This window comes from Phoenix dactylifera, chromosome 4 (assembly GCF_051530095.1).
Source record: "Phoenix dactylifera cultivar Ajwa chromosome 4, Ajwa_hap1_PhDact_Kaust_v1.1, whole genome shotgun sequence".
NCBI lineage: Eukaryota > Viridiplantae > Streptophyta > Magnoliopsida > Arecales > Arecaceae > Phoenix > Phoenix dactylifera.
In genome coordinates, this window is record NC_143193.1 from 50,532,287 (window position 1) to 50,559,545 (window position 27,259).

General features: G+C 36.9%; 1 protein-coding gene across 2 annotated transcripts; it reads right to left on the bottom strand.

The window, feature by feature from the left end:
• Positions 1-26,813, bottom strand: EFS (histone-lysine N-methyltransferase). Of its 2 annotated transcripts, none has more exons than XM_008783397.5 (18): positions 26,548-26,813; positions 22,835-26,149; positions 22,292-22,505; positions 21,658-21,824; positions 21,437-21,516; positions 19,067-19,198; positions 18,868-18,984; positions 18,508-18,600; positions 16,643-16,720; positions 14,702-14,758; positions 10,075-10,837; positions 9,937-9,992; positions 8,995-9,074; positions 8,818-8,900; positions 8,632-8,711; positions 7,698-7,777; positions 3,147-3,192; positions 1-1,386 (listed from the first exon to the last, which is right to left on the bottom strand). In XM_008783397.5, exons 2-18 carry the CDS (start codon positions 26,145-26,147, stop codon positions 115-117), a joined length of 6,711 nt encoding a protein of 2,236 aa, XP_008781619.4. In that variant the 5' UTR covers positions 26,148-26,149; positions 26,548-26,813; the 3' UTR covers positions 1-114. The 2 variants fall into 2 exon arrangements, with proteins under 2 accessions (XP_008781619.4, XP_088576548.2); XM_088720422.2 differs by having other exon boundaries at positions 22,835-26,158.
• Positions 26,814-27,259: the final 446 nt, after the last annotated feature.

Consider the following 27,259-nt stretch of genomic DNA (forward strand, 5'->3'; position numbering starts at 1 on the left):
TTAAAAAAATAGAAATTGCATCTGATAGATATTAGCATGTAAAAGAATTATAAATACATCGAGAAGCGCCTATTGCTGCCCCTGCTCCTTTTTCAATCAATCAAATGACCACAATCAATTATTTTGTGGTGGCTGATGACAATTAGAGCTAATAACATTGTTGCTTACACTCTCCAAGGAACATAAATCACTACCATCCCTTGGATATCCTACACCTACACCAGAATCCCCATTTTTTTCACTCCAACTGCAACCACGACCGCTGCCTTCCCGGGGCCAAGGAGGCCAACATCTCTGAAACCTCTGGTTGTTCCATTTCTGGGGTCGGAAAAACCTCCTTCCAGAGCTATTGGAAGGCCATCTTGCTCTTCCATTAATGAACGAGCTCCTGGGCCTTGATTCAACTATATCTGCTGGCCCTTCCCCTGATGTGCTTTGAACAGTCAGATCTGTTGTCTGAGTCTCTTCAACTCGTCGTTTGGTTAGATGTGTTTCTTTTGCAGCCTGAGTCATATTGTGGTTAGATGTCTCTGTTGGACTTGTAGGATTTGGTGTTCCCCATGGGTATGGGGGAAGAGGTGGAAAAGGATGGAAAGGCATGCCGGGTGCAATCGACCAGTTTGGATGACTCTGGTTGCCTCCAGCTTCAGTGGATCCCAGCTGCTGCATCAGGGTCAAAGGAATGCCATATGACACACTTAGGTGAGAAAGGAATCTCTCCTGTATACACCCCATTACTACTTCCCCTGTAGTTACCGAAGTTTCAAAAGAAACCTGAGGATAGCGATCCTTCTGAGGAGACCCAAATCCAGGCGGTGCTTCATCATCAAGGTTCTGCGGCATTGGACTCTTCACACTTGCGACTTCATCAAATGAGCTGTTCTCCTCTCTCTGGGTCCCAAAATCCTTCTTTAATTCCTCAAGTTGAGAACCAAGTTCTGATTGTGAATTAGTAGCTTTTATAAACTTCAAACCTGCCTCGACAGTATGATCTTCAGTTGACCACAAGGTTTTCGGATCTAGGACTATGATATCCGATGGCTGATCCCACCTGCTTTTACGTTTGCGTGTTCTTGTCCCACTTGCTGTATTGTTATGAATCACGGGTGCAGAACTGGATACCAGTTGGCCAGGACGTGAAGAAGTTCCTCCAGGGATATCAACCAAGAATGAAGATGTCGGCTTTTGTACAGCTTCACTAACACAGACTATGGCATCAGTATGTCTTGCCACATGATCATGCCGACGTCTATACACTGATGACTCAAACCAACTGCAGTAGGAATGTTGTGAATCTAGTTGGCCATCATCCCTGTCTGATGGCTCAACTCTTCTGATAGTACGAGGAATCCATTTATCTCGAAAGTTACGAGCAATTTGATGAACCTGTTTATCATAATTAAGGCAACTACTGATACATCTTCAATCTATAATAATATATACACAGACGATCGACATGACAACAGTCAGAAGTGCATCAAGACAATGCTAAAAGTGGCACAAACAATAACCGGAAAAAATATTGAAAGCTAAAAACACAAATTGTTCAGTTGCAAGAAAAGAAAGCAAAATGAATGCTACTCAAGCAATAACTGTGATAGGAAGCTGTACACACTAGATTTTGCAATGTCATCAGGTGAAGGTTGAACATGTAGGTTCTGTTCAGCTTAAATGAGGAGTCCTAAAAACAACTTCTATATACTACTATAAAATTTTTGAAACATTTCTATATTTCTAACAAAAACTTAAAAAAAAAAGAATTGCCAATACAAAATCAAGGTCTGTCAAACGTGAGCCCTAAATAGTGTCAGAAGTTCTTTAGCTCAAATCTATAAATGCTGAAGTATTTTTTGAAATATATATAAATCAATTTCTTTTTTGTAAAAATAAAGGAAAAATCATGAAATGAATTAAAATGTCTGTGGCACTGCCTATAGTGTTTCACAGTTACTCTTCTCAATCATATGATATTGATCATGCATCAATGCATTTTTCAACTCATTTACATCTAAATGAAGTACCATTAGTTTATCACTATCACAGGATAATTAAACTAATCCAAAATTTTCTGATACTTCTTCATTTTCTGCATTTTTTACTATTTAAATAATCTTGTAGAATTATTAGAATGAATTGACTCATAACTAAACCTGCCAACACCAGCACAATTAACAACATTACAGCATTGGCTATGTTCGGAAAACCTCGGCCAAGAACAAGCTTAGTTTAATAAAAATCTCCCTTCAAATTCCACATTAATAAACAATACATTATGAATACTGGGTTGTATTAATAACTGAATTTTATTTTAAATTGGTGAATATCCAAAAAAAGGGCATTGGATATAGATCACATATAATTTTCTTAAAGCCAGTAATTGGCTGATGTAAGGTCTCATGCCTTACAGCTTGGTGATAATTGGGCATTAACTGGTTGGTTAATTTTAAATAAAAACTCTTAACTACATAAATTGCTAAGTTTCAATTACAGTGAGATAATCCAATAAAATAAAACAGCTCCTACTATTTCAGAAACCATCATGTTGAGAATGGTTCAAGATCAAGGAAGTTGTTAGCAGTCTTTTATACATTAGGCAGTCAGCTTAAGTTAGTTTTTTTTCCCTCTGGACAAGTTACACCAAAAGCCCTCAACAGTTCCCAGTATGGAGATTCGTCATCAAAACAACAGTGTTCTGGATAAATTAGCTGTATGGAACCATGATGGCTACAATTGCAGTCAGATGTTACTAACAATTGCATGTATTTTTATCAAAAATACAGGCCAACATGCTTCACCAGGACCAAACAAAGTAGTTGTTTATAATGAAATTTCTATTTAACTTTGGGTTGACAACATAAATATCTTATATAAAAACTTACTCACAAAATATTTTTGATATTGGAGCTTAATAAGTCCTTAAAAATTTTATTTCTTCAATTAAAACAAGGAAAAGCATCATTTCAATTCAAGCAGAAATTATAGTCAAAGAAATACAGGGACAACTTATTAGGCAACTTTAAAAGATCATTAAAGATCACATGCACCAATATGAATTTTAACATGTGATAGTTAAACAAATGCACGATTAGAAATGGTAGACAAATATACTTCAGGAAAGTAATTAAGATAGTGACATCATTTATTACCTGCATATCATTATGCTTGGTCAAACTCAATATTGAGTCCCTAAAGCTGCATTGAGAAATCACATGGAATAATTCATAAAATGATGTGATAACACAGTAAGTTCTATAATAGGATTAACAAAGGTAAAAAGGAAATAATAATAACACACAAATTAAATGAGTTGTATCTACAAGAAAAGAAACAATTTTTTGATCCACATATCATATATATCATTGAATTAAATAAGCTACATAAATAGCAAGTATGCTAGGAATTATAGCAAGAGCGATTTATTATTACAAGAGTGGAAATAAGTTGGACTGCTTGGAAAGTACAAATTCAAGATAAAATAATATTTAAGGTTAAAAAAATGGGCACTCTATCAATCACAGAGCTGAAGTGGTGGTCTCAAACCTTGCATGGTTCCCCGTGATAAATAATTTACAAAAGAAAAGGAGACAATATATCCAAGGCTTTGGCATGCAAGCAATAAATGATCTTGGAAGAGAACTCGGGAAAAATCTTTTTCAAAGAGAGAAACTCACACATACACAAGAAGGCTCAAGATATATAACGATGGTAGAAGTTTGACATCAGTAGGCAGTTAATGAAGAAAAGAGCCTAATCTAGGACAAGTTCAAGGGGTCATACAAGACAATCTACAGTTGAGGCATTCAAACAAGAAATTGTCTAGAAATAGCAGTTGGGGAAAAAACTTCAAAGGATCAAAGAGAACTAAAACAGTAGGAAGGGCACCAGAATGGAACGAAAGAGATGAGGAGGTAAAACAAGCACAATGTGGGGTAAACAGTCACTCCCATAAAAAATCGACCCTGAAAGGAAAAAACAGGAAACAAGAACTCTTTCTCAAGATAAACTTATATTCAACCAAAAATAACTACTTTTCATTGCATAGATTGGTTCCATATATATAGGATATGTCCCCTTCAAACATTAATGATGGACAACACCTAAAATAGTTATAATAATAATTACCAAGGAATCATCCCAAATTTCCATGGCATTCACAAGTAGCCAAAAGTCCTACTATCGACCTCATCTTCCACGTTTCCAAGGGCCACTTTCACAAATATCCATAGAACCAACTACCCACTAAAGTACATTAATGTTAAGTCAAATAAGGATGGATCTCTCTTGTGGGCTTCTTCATGGGCCTAGTCCATGGACGCTCCGGTGTCAAGGAACATTAATATCAGTTAAGCAACCAATTTAGAGAAAGATAAATTTATGACGAGTTCTAATTTATTTATTTTTTACTACTGTAAAGACATTTGTCCGTGATCTCCATTATCATTAACATTAAATGAAAAACAAAAATTAAAGATGAATATTGCCAAATATAATTGTGTTCAAATCTTCACCCAATGTATTCAAAACCCCCCTCTTAATGAAGGAAGGAAGCTGTTTGAATCATTAAGCAGCCTAGTCTTAAACCGGTAGACGTTACACCATTAGGTTCTGACTAGAACTAGCACAGGCTGTAGCACAATCAGCTTTTCATGATTCAGGGACAATATATATAAACACAACAGAATGCATGTGTCAGAATGAAGCAGGATGTCAAGTGTTGCATACACTAGAGAGTTCTATTGCACTCATTCATATTAAGCTGAAGTTGACCAAACTCTTGCCTTAATCAGAACTAACCAAGTTGAATTTTTTATATAATCCAATTTAAAGCAGGTTTGAGATTCTCACTAGGTTAATCAAATTTATATCCCGTCCAAAAGTCAATATTGACTTGAATGATAGTTTGATTCATGGAAATCTCAAGGATCTGCTATCATGAATTCTTATTAAAAAGTAATGATCATGTACGCTCACTTGTAAAAAATCAATATCACCCCCAAAAACTTTGATTCAGACCAAACCTATAGTTGTCCTATTAATTTTTAAGTAATAAAATCAATCATACATTAGTTTTAATTATCAAATTTTTTGTACATGTGCAACTCATGGATTTACTTATTGAGATTAATAATAAAATAAAATGTTACCGCCTTATGATATGTTTAGGTACCAGTCAGCATCACTGTTTCAGTTGTTTTTCTCTCTTTCTTTGGAGAAGGGTTGGCAAGAATCCATCTCCTGCTCTGGATTTGTCCAAATTTAATAATATATCCATGGACATAAATACATAGGTTTGCAAGTCATTAAAAAATTTGTGTGACTTTTGTTATGAAATGTAAAATGAAATTGAATATCAAAATATTTTTTATATAAACATTTCAAAACAAATTTGATTCTTGACTCAGTTTATTTTGCTTAGAATCGAGTCGTATTAATCCCTATATGTAACATAAGGATTGCACTTTTTGTAAGGGTAAAATGTGGTCATCCGAAACTATTTCAAACGAAATGAATTCTAGCAACTGCGCTTAGATGTAAAATCCTAGAGCACTACTCATATAAAAAACTACGTACTGTAGATAGATGTTGTTTCCATACAGGTCGATGTAGGCTGAGACAAGGACCTCGAGGGGACTGTGACACAAGATACATAATACGATATGATACAGTATCTGACAGAATTTTGAACCATGTGTCCTCATCAATATGGTCATCCCACATAAGCCAACAATATCAATCTAATTATAGTTTCCATATGCCTGTCTATGATCAATCCAAGTCATTCATCTTTGTAACCCATATCTCACCCTAATAAACCTAGCGGACATGTTGATACAACTAAAACATGAGGGTGGAAGACCTTAACCCCAATTACTTTTAAGCCCATGATTACCACAAAAAGTCTGTTAGAACACTTAACCAAAGAGCCAATCATAGCAAGATGGTGGGATAGGCAAACACAGGGAGTACAAGCTTAAACATTGGCATTCAAATTGCCACTCTCTGTTCCTTCGGTGAAGCTGCCGCTCCATACTAATCAGATGGAACACAGCATCTACACATATTCCACACACAAGGGACTTTCAGCATAATATGGACTAATTATCTTGGGGAAATTGAATCACATCTATGTACATGCTTTTTCCTAGTGACTGGCCATCTCACAAATACCGAAAAGGTGATGACAATGGCACCTGTGCCAAATTCCATCATCCACCACTTTTGAAAAGAATCTAACCAGCCATCCACAAAGCAGAAGCAGCAGCTTCAGTAAGAGCAGGGACAGCAGCAGTTCCACAGTCAACAAGTGAAAGGTCAAAAGATCTCTTTCCAAATCCTTCCTCACAACCATCACTTAGGTCCTCCCTTCCACCCCAAGAAAAAACCTCTTTGGCAAGGATTCATCTCCTCAAGGTACTGGCTTGTCTTGCCAGTACCATTCCAAGAAAATGGTACCCAGGACAGGTGTAGAACACTGGTTCTCTCTTGAACAAGGATGCCACCACTATCTGGTTACCTCCTGACACCTAGGATGCACTGGGATGTCTGGATGAACAAGGACACATTTTTTCAAATCTTTTTTTTTATTTTGTAACTCTTGTTGCTAATGACTGTTTTGGTTTGTCCCATCACAGTTCCTTACTGTCCCAGGAGCAAACCAAGATGGGGCCTATTACCGAGATATAATCCCTTACTCTTGGGTTTTCTTTTATTTATTTATTTTTATTTTGGAGCATAGAAATATTAACAAAAAATGGGTCAAAAAAAGAGAGACACAAGCATCTAATCCACAATAAAATTTTTACCTTTTCATGACAAAAATAACATATCTAACAAGTTCAAATGACACAAGCTTTCAAATTTTATCCACACATACATACATGCAAGCATGCATACATAGATATGTAATATATATACATACATATATATATGTAATATATATACATACATATATATATGTAATATATATACAGACATATATATATATATGTAATATATATACAGACATATATATATATGTAATATATATACAGACATATATATATGTAATATATATACAGACATATATATATGTAATATATACAGACATATATATATGTAATATATATACAGACATATATATATGTAATATATATACATACATATATATTGTAATATATATGCATATATTACATATCTATGTATATATACATACATACACACATGCATATACATATAGGAAATATGTGGACACCAGAAAACAACCCTCACAAGGTCAATTCTGACTGGACGACTGGGGCCTGGACCAATAATCTGAGTCCATTGGATGTGTCCTACTATCTCTAAATTGCTTGCTATCAAAAAATCATGTGATTTGGGGATCCCTAGTCTATGCATCCAATAGTCAAAAAATCATGCACTGTTTTGTGTGATTTAAACTAATTCATTTTTTTATAGGATTAATAAGCTAGGAATCTCCAAATCATATGATTTTTTGACAGTAAGCAGTCTAAAGATAGTAGATCACATCCAAAGGCTTGGACTGTTAGTGCTTGGCCCTTGGTCATCAGGTTAGGAATGACCTTATTAGGGCTATTGCATGGGTGCCCATATATTAGCTGTATTATACCTATATCTATCAATCTATACACACACACACACCCAAGCAAAGAATGATACTAAGAGAGAAGGAAGGATAAATGAACTAAATTAATTCTTACCTTTCCATTCCACTACATGGAGGACCTCGATTCATGTGTTCTGGGGTAAGGATCTCTTTTAGTGCTAGAAATTCTAACACCTGAAAGAAAATATTAGCATCAAACAAATTAATGAAATCTTTTAGACCTAAGTTTATATCAATGAATGATATTACATATTAGAAGTTCTGAAAACTGAAGCAAGCCCACCTATGACTGATCAAATCAATATGCCAGCATAGCTATCTACTGAATCAAAAGACTGGATGAATATGGCATTAGAACTCGTAGTACACCCATGTAATATTCATGTATTGGTGCGGTACAAGACATGTTATGTTCCTATATCTACTCACAATTCATCGAACCGAATGACAAACCCATCATATTGATATTGGTCATTAATTTATGGCACAAGGTACCGGGTCAAGACAGTATGGTAACGTCAAGATTTCAAACCTCAAAATACACTATTCATGTTCCCAAAGTAAATTTATTAAAAAAGAAACCACCAACATAAATTCAAATACCAAACAGGGCATTAGTAAAAGGCAACTGCTATCTTTCTTCAACCAATATGAAAGAAAAAGAAGAGATGCAGGAAACAAAATAAATTGTCATGAGGCTATTTAAGTAATTGTACAAAATCCCAGAGTATGCCGGGAAAAAAGACCATAATGTTCTCATGACATAACCACAAACCCCAGTTCTAACCAACCGCTTGGAAAGCCACAATAGCCACTTCTAATGTGTCCAACTTCCTGCTAGGATGCATCATTATATTACAAAAACCAATAATGTCTAATTTCATTATTAATGTTATAATCCAAAACACTAGTAGCCAGCTTCATTTAGGAGAAGAGACCATATATCCTAGCACTCAAATAAATATCAGAAATAGTTAACATTGCAAAATTACAATATGATTAAATAGTATATATATAAACTTGCTAACCTTGAGAAGCTTTCGGATGATAGGAATTCTGTTGAATTTACTGCGGTTTTGCTTCATTATATTGTGCAGCATCTGCAATCCTACATAACCCAAAAAGAGTCAAGATTGTTGATGCACAACCACAACAACTCGCTTTTCAACAGAATCAAAAATTTGTAAATGATATAATACGATAACTTGAGGTACCATTTTTGTTAATGATATCCACCAAAACTGTCCGTGATTTTGTTTTTAAAAGAGCATCAAGTATCAACGAAAGATCTCGTATACTGAAATAAAAAAGAAGAGATAACATTAGGAAATAAACTTTTCAAAAATCAATAAAAAATGCTGCAGTAATCACACAAGGATGTCTAATACAACCTTTGAGATGCACAGCCGCCGACACTATCCCCTCCTGCTGCAGTGACAAAGAGAAGCTTCAAATAGCCTTTGGTGGCATCCTGCTCAAAGATGAAAGATTTTATAAAATTTCATTGAACCATGCAAGGCAACTAAAAAGGAATGAAATATAACAAAGAATTAAAAAATTGAAAATCAAAATAAAAGAGTACCAAAAACATAATAATCCAAAATTTTCCCAACTATTTGGGGTTGGCTAGAAAGGATATATTCAGAAAAAAGGCAGAACTATTCTAGTATCAGAAGAGGGACCAGTGAAGACCTCTATAAAGCATTTACGATGAAATTTGAATTACAGAGGGAACCAAATAGGAACTAATGGTGAAGTAGATGCCATAAAGCCAACCCCACAATGATGGGCAAAGGCATGATGTTGACACTTATGCAACATCATGAGAGTTTCTACCTATCAGGTCTCCCTTAACATTCTGTAGGCAAAAAGGAGATTGCCATATATAGAATGACACAATCATTTTTGATTAAAAAAATATATGGCCTAACAAACTACAGAAAACTGCAGAAATTCGATAACATGCTTAGGGAACTCTAGTATTTAGTAACAATGGATAAGCATGGCAAAGATTTTATTTCCTAGCTCACATACACAAAAGCAGGACTAATGTATGTGTGGATCTTTAAATAGTAAATAAAACTTGGTCGTTCATCTAACAAGAAAAAACATTCAACAGAGTAGTATGTGTATCAGATGCACATGGGCATGTTTTGTATGTCATAATTACACGCCTATAACAATGAAGAAAATAGTCATTATAGGTTCCCTCTTGTGTCAAAATCAGAATTGCAAGTTTAATTTGCAACAATAATGCTGCTAATAATATATGTTGGAACATTCAAAATCATTTAAGAACAAAGTGAATTATATCATGAATAGGTTATACTTACTTTCCTCTTGCTGATGCCTCCATCCTCATCCAGTAACTCATTAAGTTTTTCTTCAACTGCATTACGGGTGAAAGTATATTAACATAATGATTGTAGCTTATGCAATAAACCAGCCACCACATTAGAGTATGTTATTACCTCCCTCAAAATGCCCACTACTTGCACTTGTTGGCAATTTTTTGGCCTTGGGGGGCACCGAACTTTTTACATTTGACCTGCTCTTTTTTATTGTACTGCTTGAACGAGATGATCTTGCAGGAAAAGTTTTTAATGCGTTTTGCTTATCGTCGACAACATCGGACAGTGAAGTCTTGCGATTCAGGCTGGAATCAGACACCAATTCTTTCATAGTAAAAGAAGTTTGTAAAGAAATCTGTGTTGGTTGAACATCAGATACAGGTCTGGACATGGTCTCTTCAGTTTGTCTATCATCCAAACTCTGTATAGAGTTTTCCAGTGAGTGAGTATCACATAAGGGTCTAGACATCGATTTTTCAGTTTGAATAGGATTCAGAGTTTGAGAAGAAGCATCCAGTGAGTTAACATCAGATAAGGGCCTGCATATAGTTTCACTGGTTTGTTGATAATCATCTGAGTCTGGGATTGTGCGAGCACATTGAATTAGCAAATCTTTATTTTCTATAGAAACATCTTCATGTTTCAAAGTCATAGCATCCATAGCATCAAAAACAGTCTCATCCACATCTAGCTCTCTTTCACCATCTTCTTGGATCATCACGGGTTCAGGATAATCATCATCTGAATCATCTTGAACGATAACCTCAGTATTCAATGGATCGCCGCCAATATAGCCTCGGCATTCAGGAGCACCACATACACATTTCTTTGCAGCAGCACCAAATACCCGCACGTAGTTGTAATCAAATGTTACCTCTTCATCCTGGACGTTAAACAGATGTCATTTATATAACAAATAAGCAGCATCTATGAACAATGGGAATATAAAACATAGGAAAAACGAGAAGTAAGAAATCACCAAATAATGAACTTTTGAAAACTTATGGTAATTTTATTCAAAGATAATTGATAGGAAAATACTCTACTCATCAGAATCCAACAGCAGGATAAGTGTACAACATGAGCAAAAATATAATTAAGCGATTGAAGATACAAACGCAATTCAATGATGTGAGATATATATTATATCTACATACTTCTTAACATATACTAAACTTAGCAACAAAGAAAGGAATAAGTCACTATTTACTTATAACATCAAAGTTTCAGTGGGATGATGACTCATGACTAACTTCAAAATGCATCTACGATATGAAATATGGATTGAAAACATCACAGACAATGAAAATTTTTAACAACTCAACATATTTAATTACGATATTTAAGAGATATAGCAATATCATTTAACACTGTATTTGAGTCTAACTCCAACTTTTGGAGCTCAGTTGAAACGAATGAAAACTTAATCAAAGAGGCTTACAAATCATATCATGTGGGATACGAGATATAGCTGTGAAATTTATACATAAACACCATATGCCAAATGCATTATGTTGGAACTCGAGTTTGAAAGGTGAAGAATAATATATCTAAACATAGTGTTTGCATTCTCATATTCACACCAACACTTGATTCCCATATTTTCTGGTAGCAAAGCATGGGACCACCATCATTAATCTCTCTTCAAAACTTTAAAGCCCAAAACTGCCGTCTGAACATTTATTGGCGATCTTGGCCCATTGAATAATCCTGGACCTCTCGGAGTACAGAGATTTGGCAACTCATTGCTGATCATTCGACAAAATATCATACTGGAGCTCAACCAAGGTCCACCGAACCAATACCGGTAGGCGTACCAGTGGCCTACCGGACCGGTTTGTATCGATGCCGAACTGGTCTGCTGCCTAGCGCGTGGGGGCTCGTGTACCGGTGCGAATTGGTCTAGTTCACACATGTACAAACCGATATCAGTAGGCATACTAGTGCGAACCGGTTATGGTATGCCTCTGTACCGCTCGATTCCTGCCCCAAAGAGGCCGAAACCGTTTTCCACTGCCGGACCGGTCCAGTACGGGCCGGTGCAGCATACAATGAGCTCAATTGAACCATAGGCCCTGTTTCCTTCTAGAGTAATATAGAATCAACATCGGTGATTATGTAAATGTTGCTTTAGTTGACCCAACAGTCTAATCTTTTAGATGCCCAATTTCAACCGTCTATTTTGAAAAAAATCAAGATCTATCACAACTTAAGAAATTCCAGACACTTCTTTTAGGTTATTTCACCCTTATCCATTAGGAAGGGGCTATGGCTTCATACGTTTGATGTCTCTATTTGGAGTAGCAAAAAATGTTTGCCACTTCTTTTCTGTTAGAGTCTAACCAAAACTATTCTCAAATTTTTGGGATCACACTAGTTTTGCCCCCTTTCAAGTCCAAAATCTTCAACAAAATCACTTTCAGGGTTTGTACCCATGGCTCTTCTTTGTTTTCCATTTTTCTCTTATACAATACTTTTACTAGTTTACCAGCAAACTGACTCATATTTGATTTTGACCATTTCCATGAATCTCGATAGGGATTATCAAATATTATATAACCATGTAGCTATCTTTAGTAGCCTTCTTTATGCCCTTTTCTTCAATTTTAGATCTTTCTTCCACCATTATCATTTGGCATGCGAACGTCTCCTTTCAACACAACGCCCTCTTAAGTGTTGTCATGCCCCATGTTATCCTTATGGTAAGCCATGATAAAACTAGATGCAAATCACCAAAAAATTGCATTGTCAATTGTTCCTATCTGAATCGTAAGGGTGATAACATATTGCCACAACTTCATTGCTTATAACCCCCACATCAGTCACCTCCATCACTTCAAACATTATATACACTTCATCCAAACTTCAACCAGCATCAGATTGACTAGAGGATTCGTGCTTTAGACCTGGCCTACATTCGACCCATCATCCGCCATCGAACTTCATACCTCCGCAAAACTCTTATAACTTATATTTCCTCTCAAGGATCAACCCTAGAAGCACCAGTTCATCAATGATTGTCAATCCATTCGGTAGGTCTAATGGATTGTGACCAATGAACACATCTTATGTTGAATCCTGAAATCAACTACACCATATGGAGACGGTGCTTCGCCATTCATTATACCGAATTACAAATGTTTTCAAATCTGTTGAATCTTTGGAACACCAAATTTAAGCCAATTAAAAGCAATTTTTCCTTATAACAACCCTTCTTTTGCCTATGAGGACCTTATTTGAACAACTTGCTGAAATTAGGTATCATACTCTGACCACATAGCATGCCCCCTGTAGAACTTTTAGATCTTATAAAGCTGCAAGCGAACTGGATGAGAGAACGACCATTGAAGTTTCTAACACAAAGTGCTTCAGGAGTGAAGTTCATCCCCTAAAACTCCTTCACAACCTGCTTAATAATCTCTCATCTCTTTCACAAGAACATCATATGTGAATCTTTTCATCATATCTCCCATCATGGTTCCACTAATGCAAGACTCCTGCAAAATTCAGTAGTTGACTAAAACTTTGTTACATGCACCTAGATGTATTTAAAAAATATGATTCCTGCTGGTCAATTAAGCAAATCTAAATTCCCTGACATCATAAGCCTAATCTTATTTCATGCAAGATTCTTGCACAGCTGAAAGAATTGATACAGGTAATAAAAGATCCTACCAGGATCCATTATTTCCATACACCTAAATTTCCTCATATTCAGCCTTTGCATTTGCTTTTCCTTGACATATTCTTAGTCATATACTTGATCTAAATCCTATGAACTATTTTCTTTTGGGAGCTAAAATAATGTATCTTCCGCTCTGTCAAATCAGATGAATTGCACTGTTGATAAACAAGTCTACCAAAAATCCACCATATAAATCTCCCACGGACAATATCTCCTATATGACAAAATCTTAACTCCAAGATTGAAAGGAAGAAAAAAAAAACTTTAGTGAAAATGAATTAAGGAGGAAGGCATATGTTAATGGCTAAAATATAAGTAGAAGAATACATTGAGGAATCATATTCACCAGTAGTTTCATCATGTTTTTGGCTAGGCTTTTTAGAAGGTTAAAAAATATCCACTAGACATAAAATTGATTTAGAGCTAGAAGCTGTGTCTTCATAGGCAACAAGAAAACAACTTCCTTCCTCAAATATCTACTGGTTTCTTCCAAGGTTTTAACTCTTAAGTATCAGTTTCAGTGCCCGCTCCCACTAGTTCAATGTTGGTATGGTACACTTTTTGCTACCGACACTCGGTAAGGGCGCATATTGGGTATAGGATCCCAATTGGTATGGTTTGGTATATCTGGTACAGATTGGTACGATCTGGTATTTGAAACTATGATTTCTTCTAAAGCAATATCCTCAATACTATAGATTACATACTCTAGCTGCTTATTCTTGTCAGAATTCATCATCTATTCTTATATCAGAATCTTCATGCAAAATCCTCCTTTTCCAAATTATTTCTTCAACAAGTTGCTCTTCCAAAATCCAGCCTTCACTACATGTCTTGATGGAGTGCTCAATGATTGTCCATCATATGCAATAATTATAGCCCACTTCTTACATATTGCTTAAAGCTAAATCCCATTATGCATGTTGACTAACTATAAATTTTGAGCAGACAAGAGGGAGCATGATTAACAATGAAACTAGAAATGCTAAATAACCATAATAATTGTCAACTTAATTTCAATCAAAAGAATAACGAATGACACAGGGTATTTTGGATCATTACCTTCTTAATGTCCCTGATCGCAAATAGTCCAATACAAACTTCTCCATTTACCATCCACTGCTTCCACAAAATTAAAAGAAAAAGTTTAAAAGACATTGTGGATTAACAATAAAAGTAAAGCTATTAGTCAAGCTAAGCACCAAAATATAAAAACTAGCACCAGTTATAATTAGCTACATGATGATTTGTGGACATGACAATAGAAGTTTAGCATCTAGTAATAAAAAAAATAGTTGCAAACATAAAAATTCACAATTAGGCATATTACATTCCAAGTATGTGGTTGTTAATAATCAACAATTTCAAAATCATGTTCAGAATATCCCTTCAATGGCTTGAACTTTTTTTAAAAAATAAAAGAGAATTAAGAAAACATAGTTTGTTGATAGATAGAAAAACCTAATACTTGATGGCTTCAATTTGTCTTCTAAAGAAATTTTACATCTTATAGAATAAGAACTCAACCCATTTGTTTCAAGAATTTCTTGAAAGTGGGAGGTGGAGAACTTAAATCAATAGCATTCAAAAGAAGGAAGAAGCAAAGAAAATCAAAGAGCTTTGACCCAAAAAAAGCTTATCTATAACATCTATGAAGTGGCTTTCAGAGTTCTCTTAAAATTGAAAATAAGGTGTTTGCTTGCAAAATTTCCCTTCTTGTGGTACTTTTAACCAAAAAAAATTAAACTAAATTCATTTAAGAACAAATGTGGGTATCATTCAAAGAGTAAAGATTGGAGAAAGTTAAATATTAGATAATTATTCTTCAATGCTTGATTGATAATTTTTTATTAATGAAGGTTTCAAACTAACTTAAGCAATTGATACTGACCTTCTACTTGCTTACCGGTGTTTTGCCTTAAAAATTTATTCCAAAAGCCCTTGAAGCTTGCAATACGAGGTTCCCACATGTGGTACTTTTTTATGATATTGGAAGGACATTTGATTAGATTATATTGAGGACTCCGTTGATTGGCTATTTTCTGATAAGGTGGTTATTAAAGGCCTTACATTCCCAGATTGAGGTACCAAGGTCCAAGGCACTTAAGCCTGGTATCACTGCAGAGTCTACCATGCTGTGTCATTCAATCCCTGGCATGCAACTAGTGCCATGCCACTGGCACATGCCATCAAGGAACTAGCACGAAATGTACTGCTATGTGAAGTGCATGCCAAAATGGTACAGGCAGTCCTAATGCTTGGCAGCCATGCCAGTGCTTGCATGGAATGTGTAATGCCATTGCGAAGACAGCATGCCATTGACACATGACACCTTGATATATGTTTCTTTCAAGCACTTTAATCAGCAATCATATTAATACTATGTAGATGTCAATTTCATCTTATGCAAGGATATGATAAATATATGAAGACCAACAGTCTTGTAGTTCAATATTTTGGAGCACTTTTGGTCTCAAAGTTAAATTAATGACGTTGATAGGAGTTAGGCAAAGGAACTAGCTTTGAAATCATTTTTTTCCTTGTCCTTTCCCTCTCAGGTACTTGGGCCTCAGGCTTGGTACCTCAGAACATTCCTCCCTTTATTTGGGATGCAGTGACTGAGAAATTTGAGTGAAAGTTACGTTTTCAGAGTAGAAGTTAGAGCATATGCAAGATAAGACAATTGTGAACAATTTCATTATCAGTTCCAACAACGAAAAGATGGAAAGAAAACTTGCAAATTGGTCCTCATAGCATTTCCAACACATTTTCTGAAACAATAAAAGCACCTATGCTACTCTGTGGACAAAGTTATCAAACAAGAAAAAGAAGCAGCAAATTTTAAAATGCCCAAATTGGAACATTCAGTTTACTACACATAAAAACCATACAAAATGCAGATATTGATGGACAGAACTTATTCAAACCACAATCAACTAATTCAAAAAAAAAGCATCACCTGCTTGTGCAAATTAAGTGATGCAAGGTAAACAAAATAATCACCTTTTCAGTGCGGCAATTAGGATTACAGCTATGATTGATGAAGCGGCCCAAGTTTCCTTTAGCACACGCATCTATTACCTGAATTAAGTGAGAGTAAAGTTAGTCATCTGAAAGAAAATAGATGGTGGCACATGCAAAGATAAGCTTGATTTCTAAAAGACAAGCATAATTTGCAAACAAAGTAGCACTCAATTTTCTGCAACGATTAAAAAAAAGTTTCAAACAAGCAATATAATGATGAGGAATGTCAAAATATTGCATCATGTATTATGATAAGTCTCAATTATGGAAACTTGATTAGTTCATATCAGATGTCAGTTTCAGTATTTCTGTAATTCCAGCTGCAGTGGTTTTTCATAGGTTAATACATGCAGCCACAAAATGCATGAACCAACACATTTCCAGATCAAAATAAAGACAAATATCAGCATAGAAGTAACTCAACCACAAATTAGAGATACATAAATAGTATTCAACGTGGGAATATGAACACTATCAAATTTCTGACTGGTAGACGGCGTAGCTGGCCAAAGCTTTCTCTCATATTTTTCCAGATTGGAAGTAACCCATGTACATAACTAGTATTTTAAATTGTTAAGACATGCCAGTTATCATACTTCAGTGTTTAGAAGAGACCAAAATAGTGTCAAAATATCTAGTATTGTTGGAGATCTGGAAATGTCTATATTTTCTTCTTTTCAGTGTGTGTAAAGAAAACAGTCTTTGACAAGATGATGGTGGGACAATAAGGTGATATCTTTTAAGGATTAAATAGCAAAAACACTACATGGTTATAGTTAAAAATTCTGAGAAAGGATTGTTTAATGCAAACACTTCTTTGATTGGCTAACAGATTTGACATCCTTAGGTCTTCATTGATTAATATGAAACCGCAAGAAAATGAATTATTGATTTTGACACAATGGCACAAAAAATTTGAAAGGCTAAAAACCAATACTAATTGTACCAAGGTACAATATTCCCTGTACCGAGAAATGTCGAGGACATACCAAGATCATAGCATACCACATACAGAGACACATTAATAAACCATAGTAGATGCCGGGAACTGTTCCGAGAGGTGACTGGTATGCCCCCAAACAACGGTACTTCAATCCTTGATTATCAACCACTTACTTGGAATATGCTACACAGTGTACCAAATATTAGCCTATTTAGTTCTAGCTAATTTGACCTGAAACCTTGATGTCACCTCTATAAGAACTTACAATTTTTAAAGAACAACCAATTATGCACCTGATTTTGCTAAGACATCAAACTAGAGCTAAGGTCACTACAGCCCATGACTTTTGATGGAGCTCATCAAAAAATTACTTGCCTCAAGCAAACTATAGTATATCCTTTTCTTTAGGTAATTAAAGCTGAAGGCAGCAAACTTAATTAACTCCCAAATTTCACTGGAAGTAACATCTACAGGCCTCACCCTATTAATGAATGCACGGTGATGTGCTTCAAGCATTCTAACAAAAGTAAGAATACAAATCTGACTCCAGCGATGTAAACTGACCACATAAGAACAAAAATCTGACTCCAATATTGATAACTGATTGCTTAATCTCAAAATGTTAAGTTGACAGAAATGGATCAACAAAATATAGAAAAAGGTGGAGGGATGACATTAGGTTGACAGCCAGTAATGAAATGAAACCCAATTTCTTGTCATGTGCAAGTATGGGAAAGTAAATCTACTTCGTATAACATAGTATGTGCAACTCCTTTTCTTTTAAAGATGATGAAGTTACTCCTATGCAGAAACAAGTCAAAACATAAGATTCCATAAGAAATGTATAACAATAAGTAGAAAATAGAGTAATGTAAAGCAAAGATAGGATCAGAGGCCAAACCTCACCGCCATTCAACGTCATGAAGTAGAAATGCTTCTGACCTCTGGAAGCATAGTTTCTTTGTCGAGCTTCATATGAACCTAAATCAAGCACCTGAAAAATGGCAAAGTACAATATCCTAATAATAAATTATTAGCTTTTCATTATCAAATCAAGAAAAAAAGGTTAAATAATTTACAGATTTGCAAGCGTCTTGCTTTTAGTTGTGATATCAATGACAATGGAAGAAATAACCCAAAAATTATGTAAAATGGCTTTCCATTAACTCATATAAAGTGCAGGTATATAATTTCCAGATTCACTGGCACTAGAAAACTAAGGGAGTATCAAGTTAAAAATGAAAAGAAATTACAAGTCTACCTCCCCAACATATTCAATAAGAAACTGCCCTTGAGATACATCTTCAAGCAGCTGTAAGCCATAGCCTTTCTTTCCACAACGAAACCAGTTGAATTTGGCATATTTGTGTTGCTGGAACTGTTTACAGAATCCTTTTTTTGTATAAGAGGATAGAGCATAAGAAAGTAAAATGACTGAAAATATAAGAATAGCTTAGAACCTGCTGATTCGAACAAAAATCCCCACATGGGCAGGTTCCCTTGACACACTCTATGTTAAGCAACCGGTTCAAACATGCATCTCCACAACCCAAACTGCCATCTGAAGGAGGTTTGCACTGACAAACCATGATCTGTTTCAGAAAAAATAAAAATAAATGTCAAAGAGCCCAAACCTATCAAGAAAAATTAACAGAAGAAAGAAAAAAAATAATTGAGTAAAAACAGTATGAGGGAATGAACCAAATAGCCAGCAACATGAAGTTACTGGATGGAGCAAATAATGAATTTGATCAATTAATTTGCTTCACCTTCACATGATATTAGGAATAACAATTAACATAAGCAGATGTGGCAGATTGAGCCAATGCAGTCTCCATATGCAGCCAGGCTGCATAATGAGCTACCAGCTGCCTGCATAGGCCCAGGCAACATGTATTGCAGCCTGGTTGCATATGGACTGCAGTAGTGATGGATCATTATCTAACAAGTCACTTCCTAAAGAAGATTGACTTTTACTTACTTTTCAAAATTAGTAATTTAATTGATATTAGTTTTATTTCTTAGTTAGGTAGTTTAATCATGGTTCTGAGCCATGTATTTTTTGGCTTGCATTTTGGTTATTCTTCATCTGATAATTGGTGAATTTATTTGTTGCATTAGCATACTGGAAATTTGAGCATGGTTCGTAAAGGGGTACTGTTATTGTTAACTAACTAAAGTAGTCTCCCATATAAGTTAATGTCCACATTTAATTTTCCTTTTTCCTTATCTATTTGTCATTTTCACTTATTTTTATCTATTTTGATGAATGTTAATTGTTTCTGTTTTTTTTAAATGCCATGTGCACACAAGTTTGCATATATGCCTGTGTGTTACATATGCACTATGCAATGCCCTAGCGGAGTGCAAACCATGGTCTCTTATGAGAACCTTGCCAGTTACCACATGTAAATGATTCCAACATTCATGTCCAAGTTCTCATTCAAGTTGAATGTGCAAAAATGTATATCAAAAGTCAATATCTAAAATATACCTAACAAAAAACAATTGCAATACCAAATATTTGTTCAAGACATTTAGTGATACCAAGTGGCAATAGGGAAATTAATAATCCATCAATCATCACATGTCCACATATGAAGTTGCGAAGACTGATAGACTGACCAATTTATTTTAACATAGACAAATACAACAAATTTAGCTTTTTGCCTTAAAAATCAACAAATGTGTAACACCCACCAAATTTAAGGTCCTCAAACAATTTTGATTGCCAGGGATTTGGAAAGAACAATATGTGAAATTTTCTGAAGTTCTCACTCCCCCCCCCCCCCCCACACACACACCAAATTTTCATCTTCCCTGACCCCCTTCTCCCAAACACCTCGTAATCATCACCACGATGCTAGGATTAATCCTCATCTTCATTACTTTCTCTTCATCGTTTCCTTGATCATCTTCTTATTTCTTTGTTATTCAATGTATCTGGATCCAGACATAGATCAAATCTAGGCAAATCTAATCTTCATAGTCCCCTCTCTCACTCTCTTCCCCCTCCCCCAGCTTCTCTGCTCAACTTACTTTCACCAATCTCGAGTTATTCCCACTTTTAGGGAAGTCCCGTCCAATCACTTACATGGCAAAATCAATTTTTATGTTTACAATCACATTTTCTATATGCAAGAATCATCCCCAACCCATCAGCAAAAGTACTACATTATTTCTCAAAGCATCATAAAAACATATGCTACCTACTTTCATGGTTTTTATTTGTTCCCTTGCAGTGCCAAAGTACAGTTCTAACAACAAGGTATTTATATCAGAATAATTATATTCAACAAGTATATCATAGAAATCTCACCTTTAAGAGCATTATTCTTTTTTAAGCAATTACAAAAAATACAACAATAAGCCTAAATTACAATCTAGATGAAGTGCTAAGTAACATTTAAGCATGACTTCTCCAAAAAATGAAACCGCACCCCACCCCCCAGTTGTACTGACCCAATACTGTGGTACCTTAATCCTTGCTTTGAAGTACCAAGGTGGCACCATCATACTGTATCCACATGGCTCGCTGTTTAAAATAAGCTTTGAGTTGATATAAGGCATTGGTATCATAACAGAAGCACTAGGTGTGCAAGTCAAAAATTTCAAGGTTTGCATTTAGATAGCCAAATCAAAAATCTAAAATGGTAGCACAATCATGTAAATGCCAAGAAGCATTTTTATCGCAAAGCATTCATGAGACAGAATTGTGCTTTCTCTATAGAACCACAGAGAGAAAAATGAAGCAGCAGTAGCAGACAGACAGACAGGCATGTAAGGAATGTCATTGTTCTACATCAAACAAACAATGAGACAAGCCAAACCTCATCAATGGTCTGAGTTTTACGATCACGATGCAGAAACAAGTTGGACTTGATAAGTGTCCAAGAGGATTTCTGTGAGGCTGCAACAACAGCAAAGAGAAGCACAAAGAAAAAGAAATAAAGATCTAAATACAAAAAAAGAACTGCATATTCTTTTGACTTTAAGAAGAGTTTAGACTTGTGTGATCTAAGCATACGGGATGTGATAAAAAATCCTATACCTGTTAACTTTGAAGTTTCAACTCCCTTAGAACTAGGCTGTAAGCAGGAAAAATCTTCATCACAAGAAGCATCTGAAATCTCCAGCTCTGCATTAATCTCTGCATTTGTCTTCTCTTGTGGTATTGAGCAGTCGGCAAATGCCTTGTCTGTGTTGTCCCTACAAGTCCTTTAGAATAGAAGTGGTAGAAATAAGTGAACAAATGAAAAGGTAAAGCTCAAAGTAATCTAAGCCAAGTGCTTTCAATCATAAAACATGTGGGAGAACAATAATCATAATCAAATGCGCCATTCAACAAGATCAAATCAAAACAAAGTCAAGCTTTGATGCAATAATACAAGATACCATATACATACATACATATATATGTGAGTGTGTGTGCCACATGCCAAAAGGCTAACAAATAAAGGACTATTATGCTCCTATCGAGAAAGGAAAGAAAAAAAAAAATATTCAAGGTGATGGTCCATTCCATGCATATTCAACATGCCTAGAAACCTTTTGCATCTCATTTTTTGCATGTACATGCATTAGGATTACAGTTCTTATCAACGAGGATCTGTAACCCAATAAGAGCGAGACGAAAAAGGCGTTAGGAAAATAGTACGAAATTACTGTCACAATAAACTATTTACCATCTGCGATTTGTTTCATCTATGATATCTGCAAGTGCAGCCGATATGCAGCGCCACTTGCGGCAATCATCACAGCACACCCATGCAACCCGTGGTGGTAAAGACTGCCCCTCCAATGCAGAAGCTTTGTTTGATCCCGGTTCCTCAACTACAGGTGCCATACCAGAGTCTGATACATTTTTGGAAACAGCTTTTCTTCCAGCATTAGTTTTAACTATGCAATGGAAAATTTAAATCATAATTACCAAAATGTTCATGATGAAAAAATTGACCCAACAACAAGGCTCCCGCCACTGCAGAGTCTGGGAAGGGTCAGATGTACGCAGCCTTACTCCTGCGTGCGTGCAGAGGGACTGTTTCCGTTTCAAACCCATGACACCCAGATCACAATGGAGCAACCTTACCGTGTTGCGCCAAGACCCACCCTCTACCATGATATTCAGGATGCAAAGTTTAAGAAGGATATGCATATGATCATATATTAGGAATGATAATCATCTTACTGAGAGAAAAGGAAAAGAATTTTTTCCAAGGATGACTCACGGATTAGTTCAGTTGATCCAGTAAGCACCAACTTATTAGCTGCTCCTGAAGAAAAGCTCATGCTCCCACTTGCTTCTAAGCAAGAATCGAGGGTCTGACTTTTCTCTTTGCTTCTGCTCTTATAGCCTGTCTTCCTTACTCTATTTGTCTTCTGCCCATGAGCATCCTTTCTCCTGTGTCTTGCTGAATCAGGTTTACCTGAAGTGCCCTTACTCACCCTGGAACTGGCACTTCTAGGAAGTTTACGCCCTTTCATTTTATCAGGCAGCAGTGAGGCCCCCAACGTTCCACCTTCTGACTGTCTATTTCCCACATCACACCCAGGCAATGCCCACATATCTGAACCAACTTCCTCTTTTGTAGATTCTTCACAGCTCTCAAGTTCAACCATTCCAAACACTGCAGAATCTATATCGGATGTCTTATTTCTTGAAGCTTTTCTAGCAGCCTTTCTGATCGACTTTGAACATACAGGAGTTCCTTCATCCAATCCACCTTGCTTTTTACCTTTATGCCTACTATTAATATTTAAAGGCTCACCAGCCTTCTCCGGGTTTTCTACAACATGCAACTTTTCTTCAATAAAAGGATGTTCTGATATGGTGCATGTTGTAACACCAGCTTCAAGACCTTTCTTTCCTTTCTTCCCCTTCTTTCCTTTCTTAGCATTTTTCTTTGGACATATATCCAAAGATGAAGCAGATACAGGACTTAAACTAGTTTTGAAGGAAGTCAAAGCAGCAGCATGTAGGTCATCTTGAACCACAGGCACAGGAACAAGTGCACCCGTAAACAGTCCGGCATCTGGGATTGTTGAAGTGGCATTCTCACTAGCAATGACACCAACATCCATAACAGGGTTATAAATATCAGAGTCTGGTGATGACCCTGGATCTAACAAGTGTCTGTTGTTCATGGTTTCCACCAAGGCTTCAGACCCTACTCGAGATGAAACCCCAGGGCACTCACCCAGCAAGTTGTCGACAGATGTATCTTGAGTCAAAGTACTTTCCACATCCTTGTCTCCCTGCTGTCCATCTTGTTGAAGCAACTTGACTGCGTCAACATGCCTATCTTCTGCCAGTTTGTGTTCAACCTCAACTTTACTGGAAATGCCAGAATCAGTATGGCAATTTAAATTTGGCAGGCAAACATTATCATTGGTTTGTACAGAAGCCTGTGAATAAACCACAACAGGAAACATAGGCTGCACATCCATCTGATCCTTTATATGCACAGAAGTAGTTGAAACAGCACTTTTAGTTTTTGACAATCTCAAACACCCATCTTTTTGAGTTGTCTGTCGCAGTTTTCTGCCCGCACCATGCCTCCCTTTCTTCGACCTTTTGTTCTGAATCTGAGTTGGATCATAATCAGATATTGCAAGTTCGCCATTTTGCTTGAATATCCTTAAAATGTTTTCAGCTTCCCCCCAGACAGAATGCCGTACCGGTCTGTGGGAGCAGCTTCTTTTCCTTGTTACTTTGTTTGAGATCTTAAATATGCTGCTTGAAACGGATGTCTTTGTGTTCATTGCTTTCCTGCATTTCCTTGCAGTATTTTTAGTTCTACTTAATGGATCCAAGTTCTCTTCACTCAGGTTTTTCCTTGAGGAAGCAGCACGTTTAGGGTTTGTACGCCTGAAGACAATTAAAGGAACAGGTTTTGGATTGACCGTTCCTCCGTCACCCAACTGTCCATAAAAATCTTTTCCATTTTTGCCACAGCAAGCCAACGTTGTGTTACAAGCATCAGAATCGTTCCCCAGGAATTTTTGCCCTAACGAGGAATTAAAAGGGTGATTCTCTGCAGCAGTAAATGGATAAGATGATTGCTGAGAGAATGATCCTTCCACAACAGAGCAAGATCCCACTTCATCAGCTGAACCTTGCATTAAGTTCTGGCAGCTGCCTCCCTCTGGAGTACTAATTCCACCTGAAGGACTGCAAGATCCAGATTCCTGCTGCTCCTTCTGTGCTCCCTTAAACTCCATAGTTGGACAATATACAGTTTGTGAGCTTAATAGCTGATTCTCCTCTCCAGTTCCATCTTTTGAGCAGAGCATAACATTGCAGTTTGTTGAAGCACCCAAGCAACCCCTAGGAAAAGGAGGACAGCAAAACCTGTCTATATGTTTAGTGGTGCCCTCACTTGTTTTTCTCAAGGGGAAATCTGCTGCCAGTTCAGATGAAACAAGAAGGGCATTATCACATCCACTGCAGTCTTTGATGTCATCAAACAATCCAGCAATGTACCCGCCTTCTAATCCAATCTCAATCCCAGAAGAATTTCGTGAACGGTCTCCTTCTAGTGTTCTCAGTGGTGACAGACCTGGAAAGTCATCATGCCCTTCTTCATTAACCATCTTGGGAGACTGTACTGGGGTTCTGTGTTCTGCATCCACCTCCTTAGTCTCCTTAACAAATACTCCAGAGCAATTCCCAACTTCGACAGAAGAACCATGGCCATCACAAGGAGGAGAGTAGGCTGTCTCCACCTGTTCTGTAGTATCTGCATTACTTTGCAGCAGGTAACCATTTTCAAGGAAGGTATGATCAGTGCTCAACTCTTCCGTATTAACAATCTTGAAAGTCTCCTTTGCGGGTCCATGTTCTAAGACAAGATGCCTGCTCTCTTCCTTCGCCTCCACAGAACCCCCACAACCTTCTTCCGCCTTATTTACCTCCTTAACTGATACTCCCAAGCTACCATCACCATTCACCATAACGCTATAGCCATCCCTGACTTCCAAATCACTGCTCATCTGGAGACCATTCTCGAGACCCTCATGACCCATGCTGCACTTTTCTTTATTAACCGTCCCTGGAGTCTCCACTACAGGTTCTACTTTTAAAACAAAGTGCCCAGTCTCTTCCTCAGCCCCCACCAAACCAATACAACCATCTTCCACATCCTTCTCCTCTTCCACCAACACCCTCGAACCATCCTCGATATCCAAAGAAGAAACATTACCATCACAGGAAGGAAAGCAAGCTCTCTCCTCTACATCCAACACCTCCGTCCCACCACTCACAAGAAAAGCATTCCCCAGGCCCCTATAACCAGAATCGTGAAACCCATCCATTGACCGGCCGCCAACACCACCATTGCCGTCCAATGAATCATCATCGTTCGCCGAGGCCGGCCAGGGCTCACATTCCTCTTCTTGCCTCCTATCCAACAATACGCAACCACCACCTTCCTGAGAGCCCTCAAGAACCCCACCAACTCCTTCCACGGCCGGAGGCGATCCGCGCACGGACTCCCCTCCTACCATCGGATCTCCACAATGATTCCTTTCCGCCTCCCACATTCCTGAAAAACCTAAACCATCCTCAAATTAGCCCAAAATATATTTTATTGAAAAAAAAAAACACCAACAACCCGAAGAAGAAAACAAAAGAAAAAAGGATAAAAAATCAATGCATCTCGACGTAAAACCCCATCTTCTTTTCCCTCGACCAGCCAAAATAATCCAAGAAAAAGAAGAAAAAGAAGAAAAATCAATCGAGAATTCCAAGAGATCATTCAACCCCGAGAAAACTTCAGCCAAGCGAACCTACGAAAACCCAGGAAAAAGAAAAAAAGAAACCCTAACATCCCCCGCCTGCCGAAGAACGAAACGATCCGAACGAACTTTGTGCGAAAAACAAATCCATCAAACCAAGAAAAATAGACGAAAAAAGGTGGAGAATAAAAGGGTCGGAGAGGACCTGAGGAGGGCTCTAATCCGCCGCCGCTTCCGCTTCTTCTCCGCCGCCAACGCCGCTCGCTGCGTTCGAAGCGGATAAGCTCTTGGCGTCGCCGTTCATATGACCTCTCCACGGGGGGCCGCGGGGGCAAGAGTACTTGTTGACGGTTTTAGGGAACTTGGAAGGGGTTGGAATCGCGCACGGACCGGGAGGAGAAGTTTTTCGGATGGGGGATTTATCGTATTTTATGTTTATCCTTTTAGTGCTAATTTTCTTGGCAGAGGAATACGATACATGTACTTGAATGCCCTAATTATATTAATTTTTTGACGGGGAGCCAGTGGGAAACGGGTTAACAGCGAGGAGGGAAACTTCTCTGAAGGGCTGAACCCAAATTGACGCGTGTCGGAATCACATCGACATGCACCCGGGGACAAAAAAGTTGGTTGTCCGTCGCCCAATGGTGGTTTTCTTATCTTACAAAAGGGGGAAAAAAAATGTAGTTTTCTTTTCTTTTTTCCTATTTGATTCTGATGTTTATTGTTTCTCAAATCTTGAAAGTTCAAAAAAAAAATCAAAGAGAAATGTTATGCCCAATCTACATGCATACTTATTTCGAGAGTTTAATTGGCATTGTTCGTTAAAGAAAGTTCATGAGAATTTATATATAAATAGAGAGTTTTCCTAATTAACAAATCAAATTGCATTATAAAATTTAATTTATGTAATTTTA

What these genes read in the sequence shown, in the direction of transcription:
- EFS (XM_008783397.5), bottom strand. Translation starts at nt 26,147, where the DNA reads ATGTGGGAGGCGGAAAGGAATCATTGTGGAGATCCGATGGTAGGAGGG. An exon ending in GGCGGCTGTGCATCTCAAAG is followed by an intron (nt 8,901 to 8,994) that starts GTTGTATTAGAC and finishes TTTTTATTTCAG; the next exon opens with TATACGAGATCTTTCGTTGA. An exon ending in CCATGTAGTGGAATGGAAAG is followed by an intron (nt 3,193 to 7,697) that starts GTAAGAATTAAT and finishes TTCTCAATGCAG; the next exon opens with CTTTAGGGACTCAATATTGA.